This window comes from Tigriopus californicus, chromosome 3 (genome assembly GCF_007210705.1).
Source record: "Tigriopus californicus strain San Diego chromosome 3, Tcal_SD_v2.1, whole genome shotgun sequence".
Lineage (NCBI taxonomy): Eukaryota > Metazoa > Arthropoda > Copepoda > Harpacticoida > Harpacticidae > Tigriopus > Tigriopus californicus.
The window spans coordinates 4,612,645-4,629,381 of NC_081442.1; the positions used below are offsets into that span (position 1 = coordinate 4,612,645).

The 16,737-nt window shown below is 47.4% G+C and overlaps 4 protein-coding genes and 1 long non-coding RNA gene across 11 annotated transcripts; 3 read left to right on the forward strand and 2 right to left on the reverse strand.

Moving 5' to 3' along the window:
- Positions 1-1,616: 1,616 nt before the first annotated feature.
- Positions 1,617-6,612, forward strand: LOC131877540 (serrate RNA effector molecule homolog). Of its 7 annotated transcripts, XM_059223237.1 has the most exons (8): positions 1,618-2,110; positions 2,318-2,626; positions 3,413-3,623; positions 3,699-5,392; positions 5,475-5,615; positions 5,806-5,844; positions 6,032-6,150; positions 6,322-6,612. In XM_059223237.1, exons 1-7 carry the CDS (start codon positions 1,776-1,778, stop codon positions 6,111-6,113), a joined length of 2,811 nt encoding a protein of 936 aa, XP_059079220.1. In that variant the 5' UTR covers positions 1,618-1,775; the 3' UTR covers positions 6,114-6,150; positions 6,322-6,612. The 7 variants fall into 7 exon arrangements, with proteins under 7 accessions (XP_059079223.1, XP_059079221.1, XP_059079225.1 ...); XM_059223240.1 differs by lacking the exon at positions 5,806-5,844 and having other exon boundaries at positions 1,617-2,110; XM_059223238.1 differs by lacking the exon at positions 6,032-6,150 and having other exon boundaries at positions 1,617-2,110; positions 5,487-5,615.
- A 1,209-nt stretch (positions 6,613-7,821) lies between these two features.
- Positions 7,822-9,112, forward strand: LOC131878550 (nucleoside diphosphate kinase B-like). The gene is made up of 2 exons (XM_059224555.1): positions 7,822-8,019; positions 8,477-9,112. Exons 1-2 carry the CDS (start codon positions 7,894-7,896, stop codon positions 8,807-8,809), a joined length of 459 nt encoding a protein of 152 aa, XP_059080538.1. The 5' UTR covers positions 7,822-7,893; the 3' UTR covers positions 8,810-9,112.
- A 1,209-nt stretch (positions 9,113-10,321) lies between these two features.
- On the reverse strand, positions 10,322-12,342 carry LOC131878549 (signal recognition particle subunit SRP54-like). The gene is made up of 4 exons (XM_059224553.1): positions 12,183-12,342; positions 11,837-12,118; positions 10,683-11,751; positions 10,322-10,606 (listed from the first exon to the last, which is right to left on the reverse strand). Exons 2-4 carry the CDS (start codon positions 12,052-12,054, stop codon positions 10,355-10,357), a joined length of 1,539 nt encoding a protein of 512 aa, XP_059080536.1. The 5' UTR covers positions 12,055-12,118; positions 12,183-12,342; the 3' UTR covers positions 10,322-10,354.
- Positions 12,343-12,861: 519 nt separating this feature from the next.
- On the reverse strand, positions 12,862-15,291 carry LOC131878551 (cilia- and flagella-associated protein 251-like). The gene is made up of 2 exons (XM_059224556.1): positions 15,130-15,291; positions 12,862-14,370 (listed from the first exon to the last, which is right to left on the reverse strand). Exons 1-2 carry the CDS (start codon positions 15,153-15,155, stop codon positions 13,947-13,949), a joined length of 450 nt encoding a protein of 149 aa, XP_059080539.1. The 5' UTR covers positions 15,156-15,291; the 3' UTR covers positions 12,862-13,946.
- LOC131878552 (uncharacterized) lies at positions 15,221-16,306 on the forward strand. Its single transcript, XR_009373042.1, has 2 exons — positions 15,221-15,360; positions 15,441-16,306. It is a non-coding gene; the product is annotated as an uncharacterized LOC131878552 (long non-coding RNA).
- The last annotated feature ends 431 nt before the right edge of the window (positions 16,307-16,737 follow it).

The following is a 16,737-nucleotide window of genomic DNA, read 5'->3' on the forward strand; positions in this document are numbered from 1 at the left end:
TCCCATAGGAACTAATATTGTGTTATATCTTGGTCATAATATTGTGTTATATCATGGACACATTGATTTGAAGTTGAGGATATCCGAGCCATTCTAATAACTTATGTGATGCATGCTCATGAGGAACTTGACGACACTAGTCTAGACTAATAAAAAGAATTGAGTGTGAAGTGGCCCTAATGAAGGCCTACCTACGAGGTCCTTGTCATCAATTGCGCCTTATGTTATGCGACCATTTGTCAGTCTGTAATCCACCAAACCAGAACTTTTAACAGACTTTGAATAAGAAATAGCTTGATCTATCAATGCCTGTGGAAATGTGATATTCATTTCGTAAAATGATTGATTTATAACTGAAGAGTATTAGGTGCTGGAAAGCTACTAAAAACTGTGGGTAAAACCAAAAAGCGAGATGGAATGCAAAAACGTGACCAACGGGGTAGGCAAAATTGTGAAAAAGGAAATAAAGCATTGAAAATGGAGATGGTGATTTTCAATCTAGTCACTTATGTTAAACTCACATCATAATTTGGCATTGTCTTTCTCCTTAAAGCTGTTTTAGTCAGGGCTTTCCTTTTTTACACTTCAAGGTTGACCATTGAGGCGGAGAAAGTTCCTCTAAAAAAGAGGGAGCCCCAAAAGTGTGCAAGGGGGGGATAATATTAGGTTTCGTGAAGAAACAGTAGTATCTTACCGAGGAGAGGGAGAGCTGGAATCAGGTTGCGCAAGGCGATGAAAATGGCCCATACAATTCGACCGTTTCATTATTGTCTCATTTTCTACAGATATAACATCTTTATTTAACCAACCGTCACCAACGACCTCGAAAACCTCGGCTCACAATGATGCTCGAAGCTTTGCCCTATCAGAAGAGCCATGGCCAGGGTGGTTGAGAAACAGATTACAGACCATCACTTTATCCCCCTAAATTGGATATTGCAAGATTGAAATCCCTTATCAACTAACTAAATATATTGTTCAAGTGTTTTATTTCATTTCAAACAACGCCTCTTACCATTCGTTCGTTACTTCTGTACTCCTTCTCTAGCAATTCCGTAGGAATTGGTCACCTTTCTGAATTTACGGCTTTATAGATGGGGTGACCAACGTTGGTCGTTTGGGCCCAAAGGGATCGTTCAGGAAAATGACAAAGTCAAAATTTGTCCACGACCAAAGGTGGGCAAGTGGTGGACTAGCCACATTTTCACTGGCCTCATACAAATGACATCAGTTCGATTGGCCAGTTTTCGAATATGGTCGCTCATTTAGAAATTATTTATGTTTGTCAATGACGGTTAAGCAGACTTGTGTGTGTGCTTGGCACAAATCGTTCACTTTTCTAGACGGCTAGAAATGAGTTCAAATCTGGATTCACGCCTGGGATTTGTGGGCTTAAAAAGGAACGTCTCAGTTAATTCATTCCATCAGCTTTTGGAAATTTTACAACCCCCATTTATTCAGCTACATGTAAACTAAATTTAACTAGTACATCATATCTGGCAGGTTTTCATTCAACGCCAGAGAGCATGTATTTGGTTGTACAATTCCGTACAATTACCCTATGCAAGTCATGGCCACCCTGGTTGTTGATGACCACGCCATTTTTCGGTTTACTTTCCCCAAACTTGACCAACAACAGGAGAGGCTTTTCTCTTGGGCTCGCACCCACGTCGAACGCCTTGGAGTTCCCACACACCGGGTGGCTCAATTCAGATTCTGGCCTGGACCCGTGCCCATCCATCCTCAACGACCAGCCCGGCTCCCACCTCATCAACATGGGCGACAGCGATGACGATGGCGATTACAAACGCCGCGACAAATTCCGTTCCGAACGGCGGAGTTACAACGATGATCGCGGGGGCGGCGGGGGTGGTGGCGGTGCTAGTCCGCCCGGACGACCCGGTGGTTGGCGAGAAGCCCGCCCAGGTCCGCCGGGGGGAGGGGGAGGCTATGGCGGGGGAGGCGGTGGCGGTTATGGTGGAGGTCGACGGGGTTATGACGGGGGCGGAGGCGGTGGCGGTGGCTATCGCCGTGACCGCTATTCCCCCTCGCGACGTCATCACCACGAGATGTCGCCACCGGCTAAACGAATGAGAGGCGGCCATGATTGGTACGTGAAACGGGTGGGGCAGGGGGATACCTTTGGGATACCTTTGGTTCTTGATGCAGATTGATTCAGGTTTGAATCAATGGCGGGATCACCCTAAGTTGGCGGTGAATTGATGTCGAGTTTAGATATGAGATTTGATGGGTAGAAAAGAACATCGACACTGACGCCGGTGGCGTGAAAAGTGAATTTAATGTGTTCGGGTTTCAGGGATGATGGCGGTGGCGGTGGATATCGACACGACCGAGGTCATGATGATTATGACCGGGGTCACCGGGGCTATCGAGGCGGGGGTGGCGGCGGTGGACGGCCTGGGGGCGGCGGAGGCGGGGTTGGCGCCGAGAGCCAACATCAGGATGATAGCGTCCAGCCGCCCATGATGTCGTTCAAGGCGTACTTGGCCACGCAAGATGATTCGATCACGGACGATGAGGCCATCAAGAAGTATGCGGACTACAAGCTGGAGTTCAAGCGGCAGCAACTCAACGAGTTCTTCGTCAATCATAAGGATGAGGAATGGTAAGACCATGAGGAGGGCAGGCCGTGGGTTGAGTCCCATCTCTGTTGATGGGCGAGAAGCATGCACCACTCCGGACCGAGAGAGAGGAACTGCCATGATCATAATGTCTACTAATCCCGGTTCTTTTCACAGTTGGAGACCACCAGTTGTTGACTTGACTCGGCGGCGGTTCAGAAGACGAGTTCTGTTAGTGAGACCGCGGGCCGCAGTGCTTCTCCCTCTCACTTCTCGTTGACGTGCTCAGCCTGTTACTTCTACTACCTGTTCTTGATAATCAGTGCCTGATTGACCCATCCATTCATTTGGGGCTTGGTGGTTGTTCTTAGCGGTAGGCTCACGGAACGCGCAATGTTCTCGTGGGATGAATTTGGGGCACCCCTAGGCCTTGCTCTTACTTGAGATGGCCGGGGTTGTCTAGGGTAGGGGGCCTTCTCTTGGCTGCATTGATTCTTCGCATTATTCACCAAAAATAATCACACGACGATTAATGTTATCGAAAACAGTGTTACTGCATTATATATCAGTGATATCCACACTATCCACACTGAGCAGTTACGCCCAACTGCTGCCAGGAATGGTCCACCCCTCGTCCTTGGTACAGTAATATCGGTCTACTCTCAAATTTCTTGTTTTCCCAGACAGCAGTTATTCTCAGCCTAGTTCAGTAGGTCAAATCGATCAAGCATATTTCTTCCTGCCAATGTCGCATCAATCGTCACCCGTGCACGAATCATCATTTTCCCCATTCAGGAACTTATTCGAAATCTTCTACTGTCGTCCCTCAGGTTTAAATTGAAATACCACCCCGAGGATGCCGTGAAACGGAAGGAGGAACAAAAATCCGCCTTGATGAAGCGGGTGGATGTGTTCAAAGATTTCTGGGATCAGAAGAAGTTCAATGGAGTCAGTATTGACGGCGATCAAGGAGACCACTTGATCAAACTTCTGGACTCCATTGTGATCATGTTGGAAGGAGGCACTGAACATGACCTCAAGGTGAAATACTCTTTTTGCCCTTGACCTTCCCCAATGATTGAGGAGCAAGATTCATGACAACTATCTAATTTTTAGATCTTGGATCAAGAAGCCGAGGCTGCTGCATTAGCCTTGAAAAATGAGGAGATCAAGCCCACCGAAGACGCCAAACCTGGGGGTGCCTCGACTGAGACGAAGGTCGAGAAAGAAGAGGGAGAAAAGAGCAACGGCGAAGAGAAATCCAACGTCATCGATGAACAACTCGAGCTCCAGAAGAAAGCCAAAGAGTATTTGGAGGCCAAAGGTGGCGAAGAGAGCTCTGAGAAACCTGCCAAAAGTCGTAAGCGCAAGCGCACGAAAGAGTTCGATGACGGGTCCTCCATTGGAAGCTCCGAGGACGAAGACGAGGAAGACGAAGAGGAGCCTCCTCCAGGTATGGACAAGAAACCTGAAGTAAATGACGAAAAAGATCAAGCCAAAAGTGAGGAAGGCAGCGAAAAAAAGAACGGCGATGAGGAAATGAAAGAAGAGGGAGAGGCCGAGGTCAAAAAGGAATCCGAGGACGTAAAGGAAGAAGCGAACAAGACCGAGAAAGACGAAGATATGGAGGAGGGAGAGAGCGAACCCAAACCACGACCATTACACAAGACGGCCTCGATCTTCCTCCGAAATCTGGCTCCAACCATCACGAAGCAAGAAGTGGAAGCCATGTGCAAGAAGTATCCCGGCTTCTTGAGAGCTGCTATTGCCGATCCTCAGCCTGATCGTCGCTGGTTCCGCAGAGGGTGGGTCACTTTTGAGAGGAGCGTCAAGATTAAAGAGATCTGCTTCAATTTGAATAACATCCGACTAAGGGACTGCGAATTGGGGCCAATCGTCAATCGCGATTTGACCAGGCGAATTCGAACCGTCAATGGGATCACGGTCGACCGTAAGATCGTGCGGAACGACATCAAATTGGCCGCCAAAGTGGTCACCAATTTGGACAAGCGATGGAATCTGTGGCAAAACGAGAAGAGCGGTCAAAAGAACGGGGCCGCTGAGGACCTGAATGGGTCAGCCGAAGAGGCCATTGGTCTTGGCTCTTCCAATCCCGTACTGGAAAACATCACCGACTATCTAATTGAAGAGGCCTCGGCTGAGGAAGAGGAGCTCTTGGGCAAGAACAACGATCTTGAAGATGGAGAGGAAGGCGAGGAAGGCAACAGTATTGTCCGTGACGAGGAACTCATCAAGGTCTTGGATCGATTGCTTTTCTACTTGCGCATTGTCCATTCCGTGGACTTTTACAACCACTCGGAATACCCCAACGAGGATGAGATGCCCAATCGATGCGGCATCATGCACGCTCGTGGAATCCCACCCTCCAGTAACGTGACTCAGAACGAGATCGAAGACTATTCCGTGACTTTCGAGAAGAAGATGGGAAGTTTTCTTCAACCTCGAGCCGACCTGACCGAGGATGAGGCCTCCAAATTGGGCATGAAAAACGAAGAGGACGAGGTAGAGAAGTTCATCCTGGCCAACACGCAAGAGTTGGGCAAGGACAAATGGCTCTGTCCCTTGTCGGGGAAGAAGTTCAAGGCCGCCGATTTCGTTCGCAAGCATATCTTCAACAAGCACTGCGAGAAGATCGAGGAGGTCAAGAAGGAGGTCCAATACTACAACAACTACTTGAAAGATCCGAAGCGTCCGCAATTACCAGAGAACCCGCAGAATAAGGGCGGCGGATCGGGTCGTCGAGATGGACCTCCTCCGGGTAGCCGAGGTGGACCCCAAGTGGGAGATCCGTAAGTGTCGTTGGAAATCGGTTTCCAACCAGAATCCAATTATGAGGTCGAGTTCATTTCAACTGCATAGATCTATCGTTAGGTACAACTACAGTGGATTCCCAAGAGAAGCTACTAATTATCCCGTTTACGACCGACCCGATCGAGGCTATAACGAGCCCCGTTACGGAGGAGACCGCGGATATCGTGGCCGACGACCTGAACCTTACGGAGGGCGTGGCAGGTAATGGTAACCACATGTGGATGTAGAATATTGATGGGGCTTAACACGAGGATATGACATGCTTAATGAGAATGCTGTGCATTGGTGACTGGATGATGGGTTACAGTTCCTATATCTGAATGCATGTTGGGGCAAATACCTTAAGAGGCCCGAATGACTGCGTAATCTTGTAAAATTTCTCAATTTTCAGAATTCGGGATAGGGTTGGAGGTCCTCCTGGTGGCGTTAGGTGAGCTAATTATTGTGTTGTATGAGCCCTGTTTAGACGTCTTCTTCGGTTTCTGCAATGATTTGCTTTTTATAACAGGACATTTGTGAATGTCGAATGATTGTTGGTTATGCATGCATCATTCATTCTCACTACTTGTCTGGGCGCAATAACAGAACAAGGATTTGCCAACTCCTGCTTTTTTCAGAGTTACCCAGATTCAACCAGATCCTCGGGGAACCGTTGATTATGGCGATGTCGATTTTGGTCAAGATGTTGACCTGTTTTGATCCCATGCTCAAACCATCAGGCATATTCGAATGTCAGGTGCGTCTTCCATTTCTCCTCTTCGCTCTCCATGCTTCTGATGGCTTTATTTAGTAGACTTCGTACTGATGGACATGACAAATTCCTGGTGTTTTGAGCATAGTTTGAACAATGTCTCGTACGTCTCCTTCGCACTCGTTCTTAATGGCTTCCTTCTCATTTTTATTGCAGACACGACAATTACGGACCCCCCGGAGGTGGAAGACCCATCATCACCTATCGCGATTTAGATGCGCCCAGGGACGACGACTTTTGAATGGACTGATGATCCCCTCCTCAGTATCCGGAATCGAATATTATTTACATTCATCCGCTTTCCTTCCCCATTCCGTATGGTTATTTTGGGAAGCGCATTTCATATTAATTAGGATGTCCTGCCCGTCTCCTAAATATATTTTGTCTCTAATTCGTCCTCTTTTTGCTTTTTGAAATACATTTCTCTCCATTCGCCCGCAAAGATAACGTTGATCATTGATCGTCATTGCTTGACGTGCACGCATGTGTCACAAGGTGATACATCGCCTAGTCTCAGCTACATGTGCGCTTGTATCTTCCAACGCGATTGCCTCTCGTACGTGGGCCTTCTTTTTCCAGGCGGATCGGCTCGCAGGATCCGGTGTGGAAATTCAGCCGACAACCTGAGCCACCAATCACAGCTCGACGCCTCTTCCATGAACCAATCTCAGGTCTCGAGACTCCGAAGCATAGAAACAATTCGGCGTGACCAGTGCAAAGGCAGGAGAACGAAGCCAGACCGTTAAATCATAGAGAAAGCCAGGCAGACCCGTTTTTTTTTTTTCAGCGAACGGGTGACAGCTGAATGGCTGTTCGTGAATAGTTTCTGATCGTAGAGGCGCTGCCTTCCGTTGGCTGGCGTAGCACTGGTTCATGGCTACCGATTCAGCTCCAAAGGAAAACCACAACAGACTTTATTCTGTTTAAGTTTTTACTCTTCTTTTTGTCGTTTTAGTCGAAAAGAGAGACATTTGAGGACTACTCGGCAAAGAAGGGAAAAGGAAAAACAGTTGCCCTCAAAAGCCCCTTGAAGTAGGGGGAATAAGCTCAAGATTACCCTTTATCTCCATATTTTGTTATACTTGGCCGAATCGATATGGCCTGATGAGAAATCACAAGTCAGTATGATGAGGTAGGCACCCGGTGATCTATCAAAAAGTTAAAATATAGCCAACACATTTTGAACGCTGAAATTAGCTCCAACACCCAAGTGGCTGAGGTCCGATCGCTCTGAGTCTGGTTCGGGTGAATTCGTTTGAATGAAAGATGGTTAAATGGACTGACTACAAATAGTAATATTTTTCCACTCACATCAGACGAAATCTAGTGTATACCGATCCATTTCTCCTATTAAATCTCTGTCTATCTGAGCCGTTTAGCATGATCTCAAATGGTCACAACTCAGATTGCGCTTGCGTGTTCATGGAACGGCTTGAATCGCTCCATTTTCCGCCGAGACGGGTCTTTCCTCTCTCGCGGTCTCAGGTCAGGCTCAGCATCAAAAATGCCGGTCTCAGGCCAGACTCCGACCACCAGCACTCCTTAACCCCTGTCTAGGCATGGACTACTACCGTACTCCATGGTCTAGGCGATAATTGGCTGGCTTTCTCAGCCGGCCAGCTTATCGCCCCCTTTGACTCGCCGAGTTTAAAGCCACGCTTTTCTCTTTCGGGTCACTTCTTGTTCAGGATCCCGATCAGTCAGACGTCCGTACCGAGCTCCTCCACCATGGCCAACCAAGAACGAACCTTCATCATGATTAAGCCCGATGGTGTGCATCGTGGTCTTTTGGGCGACATCATCAAGCGCTTTGAGCAGAAGGGCTTCAAGTTGGTGGCCATGAAGTTCCAACAGGTAAGAAATCAAACTTGGAAATATTCGCCATTTCCGTTTGGCTTTGTATGTATTTATTATGTGGAATGGAAATTGGTTCAAGAAGTCCTTGGCCTGGACTCCTGGACTTGTCGTTATTAGTGAGGGATGGACATTCAATCTAGGATATCATGTCGATTCGAATTTGCTGGGCAGGGTTCTTCGACATGCAATCTGTAGATTAATTTTATGATCGATGGATTAAGAAGGTATACAAGATAGAGGATCGAGGATCGAGGAGCACACCAGAGGCCAGTTTTTAAAACGCTTGTACCTCAGAGTTAAGGAGGGGACGTTAACCGGTAATGAAATGCACTCCTTGTCTAAATGCTCAGTAGATGCTCATTCTGAGTAACTGAGTACGAGCGTTTAAAAAACTCTCCTCTGTTCCAGTGTTAGGCCATCTCAATAGTTTTCAACTTTGAATGAATGATTTTAGGCTAGCCAAGAGCATCTGGAGAAGCACTACGAGGACCTGAAAGGTCGACCTTTCTTCAACGGACTCGTCAAATATATGGCTTCGGGACCCGTCTTGGCCATGGTCTGGGAGGGTTTGAATGTAGTGGCGACTGGGCGTGTCATGTTGGGCGAGACCAATCCCAAGGACTCTAAACCCGGCACCATCCGAGGGGATTTCTGTATCCAAGTGGGCCGCAACATCTGTCACGGATCGGATGCCGTGGAATCCGCCCAGAAGGAAATTGCTTTGTGGTTCAAGCCCGAAGATCTCGTGGACTGGAGTCCCGCAGCCATGAGCTGGATCTACGAATAAGAAGGCCTCCGTGGGGTCCACTTGTCTCCTTCATGGGGTCAGTCGGTCTCGATTTGCACCCATGGAGCCTATTACAAAGCCTATACACTTGTATCACCATCATCAATAACTATTGAAATCACTCAAAAAATGAACGTATCCGAAATTTGTGTCCCAAGCACCGCTTTACGGCTATTATTTTATTTGACGAATGGTCTTGATTTGATGCTGGTCAGGTCCAGGTTGTGATCTTAACGGAATCAACCTATTTTAGTGTTTCTATGGAAATATACATAACATCGGGCGCTTCCCAACTTGCACATACTTCTATCACGCTAGCGGATCATTGATTATTTAACATGTCTGTGTAATTTCGGTTTATGCGACAATGTTGATTTCTTTGCCCCAATATTAAAAAAAACTCTCCAAACAAAAAATGTGAGCGGCCTGGTCCCTGTTGAACATATGTCTACGTTCAGGTGTCTCTTTGGGGTTATGATATGAGAGCAGGTTTTGCTCAATTTTGAAGAAAAACTAACTTGTGGATCCGTCATCGGAAGCGCAAGTTTGCGATTCTCGAGGTCTGCGTAACCAGCCATCAATATCAATGTTATCAACAATCTTATGCGACGATAAGTGCAAAATAATGAGACTCCGACAAGTTCAGAATAATCGGCCCTGACTTAATCTCGCATCTACGTACGGGTAAGACTGAATGTGTCAGACTAGAAAACCCTATTGTGACAACAAATTACCTCTAAGGCATGCGGTTCCGGTGCTGTTTCCGAGGGGATTTCCTTGAATCCAGCAAGTATACGCACATGTTGATAGTTATATGGCTTAAACAATGTCTTTGGGTCCATCGTTTAAGCAATGGTTCGAAGTTGGGGCCTAGCATTGTCTCAATATCACGCTACGTGATTGCTTTTGTACGAACTTGTTAATACTGTTGTTAATAACTTGATCTGGAATCTTATGGAATGGCCTTTCTCAAGGAAAATTTTAGGCGCTAAACCACACCCACAGATGGCGAACCACTCTGATACTGACTTGACACTGCCTATCTGAAATAAATGGGACAATGAGATAGCTTCACCCCTTCGACCCTAGCAGGCTAAATATAAGAAAAAAAATTTTCTTTCAGAATCTTCCCATCTATGTTACCTTTTACTTCTAGAACCTAAAAATTGGAGATGATTTGGCTCAAGAGCATCTTGAACATAATTTTTCCGAACTTTGAAGTAAATCAAAGTTCATGCCTTGCTTCAAATGATGAATTCAAAGTCTTGAAATCAATGTGTTTTGTCTCATCTAGTCCTGCCGAGATTTTCCCGTTTCCGAAACTTATTTGAATAATAAGAATCACGTAGGTTTCAAACAGGACGTAAGTATTTCCCCACTTGGTGCAACCAATATGTTAAGACTTGTCTGCGTTCGCTTGGCCTGGCAAAAAAAGGACCATGTTTACTTGTGTATGAATTAGACAATTGGCCAATAGTATGTATCACTGAACCTAAAGATACAACCACGATAGAAAAATGTAACAAAATCCTTGTATTATTCGTTTCATCGCTTCATATTCATGAGTTTATCCAAATTGCCCATGGGTCCGCCGGGTCCCCCGGGCCCGCCCGACCCGGATTGCAACTGTCTCATCATACTCTGAAGTCCGTTCATACCGCCCATTTGCCGCAAGACATTGGGATCCATCATCTTGGCCATCTGTTGGTTGAGTTGATTCATTTGAAGAGGATTCACGTTCTTGGACATGTCACCACCCTTGAACAAGCCCTTGATACCGCCCATCTTCTTCACTACCTACAAGATTAAAAAAAAAAAAACACCCTTAATATCCGAAAAAAAAAGAGTTCGGCCGCAATTGTGTCCAACTTACTTGAGCGAATTTGGTGTATTGTTTCAACAGTTCTTGGACCTCTCGCTCCATGACCCCAGCGCCACCAGCCACACGAGTCACGCGTTTCGGCTCCTTGGAAAATACCTTGGCCCCATCTTTATGGTCGAGTTCGCCCTCGTTCATGCTGTCCATAATGGTCATGAGTCGTTTCAAGCGAGCCATAGACTCTTGTTCGGAGCCCTTGGTCAGAAAGTCTTGGCTGAAGCCGGGGATCATGCCCATGATCTGGCCGAAAGGTCCCATTTTCATGATGTTCTGGAACTGCTCGTACATATCACGAAGGGTGAACTCGCCGTGTTTGATCTTGTTGATGAGCTCCTCATTGTTGTCCAAGTTCAGCTCCTCGACTTTGTTGATCAGACCCTCGATATCACCCATACCCAAGAGCTTCTGAACAAATGGCTTGGTGCGGAAAGGCTCAAAGTCGTCGATATGCTCGCCCGTACCGATGAAAATCACGGGACTTTGCGTGGCGGCCACGGCCGAGAGGGCACCGCCACCTTTGGCGTGGCCATCTAACTTGGAAATGATCACGGAGCCCACGTCCACCTTCTCCTTGAAGGCCTTGGCTTGGGACTCGCAAGCTTGACCAATGGAGGCGTCCATCACGAAGATGATGTTATCCGGCTCGACCGCATTGGACACAGCCAACATCTCCTCGAACAATGCGTCCTCTTGATAATGGCGACCACTTGTGTCCACAATGATGATCTCGAAACCTTCCTCTTGAAACATTTTCACGCCCTCAGCCGCAATCACCACGGGATCGGCTTCAGTGTAACTGCCGTAGAACGGAATGCGGGCCTTGGTGGCGTTCTGTTTCAATTGATCGTAAGCTCCGGCTCGAAATGTGTCGGCACACACCAAGCACGCCTTCCAGCCCTTCTTCTGATAATACCAAGCCAATTTGGTACACGTGGTGGTTTTGCCCGAACCTTGGAGACCCACAAACATGACAATGTTGGAGCGGCCTTTCTTGGGCTGATAAGGTTTGACCCCGGGATCCACCAATTTGATGAGTTCTTGAAACACGGCCTGTTGGATCATCCTGAAACAAGCCCATGGCGTGTGGCCGCCTTGAATGCCCGCTCATCTCCGTGATTTCTCCAACCACCCCATGGGCATGAACATACCTGCGCTTGTTGAGTCCTTGGGCCATCTCGTCAAAATCGATGACGGATCGCACATTTTCCCGGAGTTTCTTCACCAATCGGATGTTGACGTCGGCCTCGAGCAAGGCCGCACACACCTCCTTGAGCATGCCATTGAGCACCTCCTCATCGATGACCGTGGCCTTGGACAGGGAATGCAGGGCCGCATTAATCTTGCGACCTAAATCGGCCAACACCATCTTGACCTCTTCGTCAAACCCCGACGACCACCCAAATCAACCAATATCACTCACAATGGCAAGCCTAAAATGGGAACGAGGAATCCGTCCATGAGGCGGCAAAATCCGGCTGCCCATCCCATCCTTACCTGGGGTTAACAGAGGCCCACCAGCGCCCGAGGGGTCCGATGAGAGTCGATCCAGACCTGATTTGGACACCACTTTCAATTTGGCTCAAGCGATGCGTGTTTCGTCACTCAATCTCTGTTGATTCCTTCCTTTTGATGTATGTCTGTGTGTGTGTTCCTACATCAGGGTTACTCTATTGGTCCCGATGGGCCAAATAGCTTGGGCTATTTACACTTCGGCCCCGGACAAAAAAAGAAGAATATTGAGATTAAAAAACAGTGTTAAGCCAATGATAATCAATGAGGCAATTTCTTGCATCAGTTGAATAAAGATTTGAGTGCGCATGAGGGCCTTTATTGGAATAACAAAATTGTGCATTGCTGCGAAGTTTGGTCACGCTAAGGCACTTCGTGGCCGTCCGTCCAACATGTCCAACACGACGCAGAGGCCCTTTACTCAATAACTCAGGGTTCCTTGGAAAGAGCAGATCGGCGTACGTTGTGAATCCCAGACTCCTAACATCTACCCTTTCCGTTCGGCTCGTCTATTTTCATTATGTTCGACAGCGAGGGAAAGGGCAGGGTCGCCAGTTTTCGATTCTGGTTCCGATGAGTAAAAGGCTATCGATCACCGTCCGATCACCTCTTGGCCAGAAATTGAAGCAGTCACATATTTGACAACCAAGTTTAGACGCGGAAGTTGAAGATTTTTTACGTTTATTTTTCTGACACTCTTTTTCAAAAAACCCCAGACACCACGGTCAACTAAATTCGCACGTACGTCTCCTTGAAGACTAGGTACTGATTTTTTATACTAAATACGGTAGATTGGCTGGTTCGAGAGTCTGTTGTTCTTGCATTTGTTCCAGGACATTGATTCCATCTTCGAAACACAGGGGGAATGCAGTTATGCCCGCCGGCTACACGGACAAAATGATAATTTCTCGTGCACAGGGACACTTCCGGTTGTGTTGTTACAAAAATACTGATGATTGAATCGAAAATAGGGAAATACAGTTGAACCCAACGGTAGTAGCTCGTTACATACAGGGGGAGGGGGTATGAGAGTTAGAAGCGGGATGAGGATGAGAAGAGAACCGAGGAGAAAAGAAAGAAGGCCGTCGTCATTCAGAGATGTCCTGCTACTTTCACGGATGGCGAAAGTAGAGTTAGTACGAGATTGTTCGAAGATGTCATTTCCGATGAATCCAACCCGAGAGACAAATCTGCTGAGAGGAAGTGAGGGAAGTGAATCAAAGGCGCACGGGTGTCACTTCGCGCCGGGCGCAAACCATAGGTTGCGCGAGCTTTCGTTCGATCACATTCACACATATCCATCCAATCGATGTGATCTCGCTTCGGGAGTTGTGTCTGTGGCATCAGAAGTTTTTGAAGATTGTGGTCATCCACGATCCGCCACGACCCTTAAGGACGAACTCCATTGGAACCGTCGCCCCCCACGGAGGCGTTATTGTGAGGGGGGGCAGATGAGATTATGTGGTTGGTGAATGCGTTCACGGGTCGATGGCTGGTTGAGTCTGATGTTGGAAGGCCCGTTGTTCATCCGTCAAGGGGAGCTGTTCGCGTGGACGGGGAATTTGAAGGAAAGAGGTTGTGCGCACTGAAAACACTGGTCGTCTTTGGATGGATCCGACCAAAACCGCTCCGACAATGGAGGATCTGATCAGGTTTGAGTTTTTGTACAAAAACATATAATGGGAGATGATCTTTCAGGAATATATGTAGTCAAGTTGGGTTGATGAGACAGTTCAGCCATGAGCTCGCTTAGGCGGTGGTGGCCTCCTCTTTCTTGGTCTCTTCCTCGCCTTCCTTCAGTTTGGCGATCTTCTCCGCCGACACGGGGATAGGCTCCTCCTTAGCGGCATCTCCGGATTCGTCAGCCTTCCGCTTGGTGGCCTCCTTGTCTTCGGTAGATCCGTTGGTCTCTTCCTTCTTCTCTTCCTCCTCGGTGGAAGTGGTAGTAGCGGGGGTGGTGGTGGTGGTAGCGGTCTCGGTGGTTTCCTCTTCCTTCTTCTCCTCGCCATTAGTGTGACCATTCTCCTCCCCATTCTTGGCATCACCATTCTTCTCCTCCCCAATCTTCTTCTCGGCACCGTTGTCTTCACCATTCTTGGCAGCGCCATTGCTGTGACCATTGGTGTCATCCTTGGTCTCCTCGACGGTCTTGGTGACCTCCTCGGTGGTGGGGCTGCAAAGAATAAATCATGTCAACAACCTGTTCCATCTGGGTAAACATCAATCCTAATCTGTATGTAGTGCCGAAACAGTTGGCCAGCACGTAGATACTTTGTCGTAGACGGACGGAACGACGAGGGGGCGCACCAGGTGAAAGTGTGGAATGAGGAACTACCAATGACAAGTCACGAATGATTCCAAAGGAGTCACCAACTCATCAGGTTTACCATTCACCAGATCAGCCGATACCGAAGCCTTTCATTTCAGGACTCCATTCCTCCAACACGGAGAGTACAAGATACATAGCATAAAACAAAGCCCTCCCCCGCTCCGCTTTCAGGAGTATTTCGGAAAGCCCACGCGCACGACTCTCACAATAAGGGGAAAATGTGCTAGTGATGATTTTTTTAGTCACCCTGGGGNTCTTCTCCTCCCCAATCTTCTTCTCGGCACCGTTGTCTTCACCATTCTTGGCAGCGCCATTGCTGTGACCATTGGTGTCATCCTTGGTCTCCTCGATTCATAATCAGTCTCGACATAAATGCCACCACTCTTGGCCGCTTCCAAGATTTGGTGGCTCGGCGTCGAACCCGACCAAGCGATGAAAGCTCCGCTTTCAGGAGTATTTCGGAAAGCCCACGCGCACGACTCTCACAATAAGGGGAAAATGTGCTAGTGATGATTTTTTTAGTCACCCTGGGGATCAACCCGGTTTTGTCGCGGTTTCGAACCGGTTGAGAGGCTTTAGAACCTCTTGGCTTGGATCACTTACGTGGTGGTTTCCTTGGTGTCGGCCATTTTGAGTGTAGAGTTGGGGGTTTGTGGGTACAAAACACGAAAAGATTTGAACAAGTTCAGTGAAGCAATGAAGCACTCCCGCTCTCTTCAAAGGTGGATGAGTGAGTGAGAAATTGAAGCCGGCAACGTTTCGCGCCAAGGGCTCACTACACAGAGACGCCATGGAGGAGAGCAACTAAAACCAACAAAGCTCATTGATTCGACAGTAATGTGTATAAAAAGTATTTTTAAAAGTATTCTTGAGGGAATTGTGAAGAGTAACCAGTGTCAAAATTAAGTTTATAGCTTAATTTTAAGGCCAAATCTTGGAGTTTCTCGACCTTTTGGATGTAGAGGGCGCTGTGAAAGAGCGCTGATTGGTGGAGAGAAGCCGGTACAATACAGAGAGTGGAATGAAGAGTGTCTGCTTCAACAAGATCAAACTCGTCCGTAGATTTGGTATCTACTCTACGCTGGAAGAGAGGAACAAGAGCTAGAGGGTACAGGCTCTCGCCGCCTGCGGGCCACTGGTTCACAGACCACGGGACCAATGCTCTTTCAGATCAGAGACGACCATTACGCAATGCTCGGCTTTGGCAAGGGGCTCATTTTGCAAAGTCCAAGAATCCCAGGCCCGTGAGGACAAAGCCCGCCAAAAGCGGTAGTGCTTGGTTGGTCTGGTGAGGTTTTGCTTCATCTTCAACGGATGAATTCCTCGTTTTAGTGGTGCGCCTTTCTCCGAAGGTGCTCTCTTCCGGCGTCATCAGACAGATCTAGTAGGAAATGCTCTCGAAATCAAAAGGCTTCCCATCCTTGTTGGCCTGCCCAAACACGAGTCGAGAAAGCCGCGGCCCGATCAAGGTCAAGATGTGCAACAGCACCAAACCAAGCGTCATTTACGCTTCTGATAGCTCCTTCATCAATTGAATTTGCCTATTGAAGCAACTGACCGAATTGAAGATATCCATGTTTGGCGAAGGCACTTTTTTTTGGTGCCTTCAGACCATCAATTTTTGCCCCAATGACAACCTCAACCTCGCAGGATCAATCTAATCCTAATGAGGGTAGATCTATCATTATTTATGATTGCTGTCTGTAATTTAGATGTCATTGAGTGTGAATGCCTCGAGGTTGTGCCTGGTAGGATAAAAATATTGTTTCTCACGCAACAACGATTGGCATGTGCTCAAAAGCACTTGGCTCTAACCGGAGAATTAAGGGGATGGATGAAGAAAGTTTGAGGAGGGTCGTTGTCCTTGCTTCCGTTCTATTTCTTAACGAAGGAGGCATTGTCATACATCTGCTCAGTAGTCTCGCACTACTCGTCATTCATTGTGCTATAGTCTGTCTAAAACAAGCAAATTTGGCGCGAAAATGCGCATTAATGAATTTAAATAGTAAGTAATAATAAGAGCTATGGTTGAAAATAGTGTTATTGGAAATGCAGCTGAATCTGTCCAACTATTCATTGGACCATTAATGAAGGGTAGACACGTGTATGTTTTCGACTCAAACGAGGAGTGAAAAAGACCCGCTCGAATTTACCTTTGTGCTAAAAACAGCAATAGAATCACAAATATGCGCAAACCTGACAGACTTTTCA

Coding starts and splice junctions, on each gene's coding strand:
- LOC131878551 (XM_059224556.1), bottom strand. CDS start 15,155: ATGGCCGACACCAAGGAAACCACCAC. Junction 14,371..15,129: donor GACACCAAGGAAACCACCAC/GTAAGTGATCCA, acceptor TATTCTTTGCAG/CCCCACCACCGAGGAGGTCA.
- LOC131878549 (XM_059224553.1), bottom strand. CDS start 12,054: ATGGTGTTGGCCGATTTAGGTCGCAAGATTAATGCGGCCCTGCATTCC. Junction 11,752..11,836: donor CAAGGACTCAACAAGCGCAG/GTATGTTCATGC, acceptor GGCTTGTTTCAG/GATGATCCAACAGGCCGTGT. Junction 10,607..10,682: donor AATACACCAAATTCGCTCAA/GTAAGTTGGACA, acceptor TTAATCTTGTAG/GTAGTGAAGAAGATGGGCGG.
- LOC131877540 (XM_059223236.1), top strand. CDS start 1,776: ATGGGCGACAGCGATGACGATGGCGATTACAAACGCCGCGACAAATTC. Junction 3,624..3,698: donor GCACTGAACATGACCTCAAG/GTGAAATACTCT, acceptor TCTAATTTTTAG/ATCTTGGATCAAGAAGCCGA. Junction 5,393..5,474: donor GGACCCCAAGTGGGAGATCC/GTAAGTGTCGTT, acceptor ATCTATCGTTAG/GTACAACTACAGTGGATTCC.
- LOC131878550 (XM_059224555.1), top strand. CDS start 7,894: ATGGCCAACCAAGAACGAACCTTCATCATGATTAAGCCCGATGGTGTG. Junction 8,020..8,476: donor TGGCCATGAAGTTCCAACAG/GTAAGAAATCAA, acceptor GAATGATTTTAG/GCTAGCCAAGAGCATCTGGA.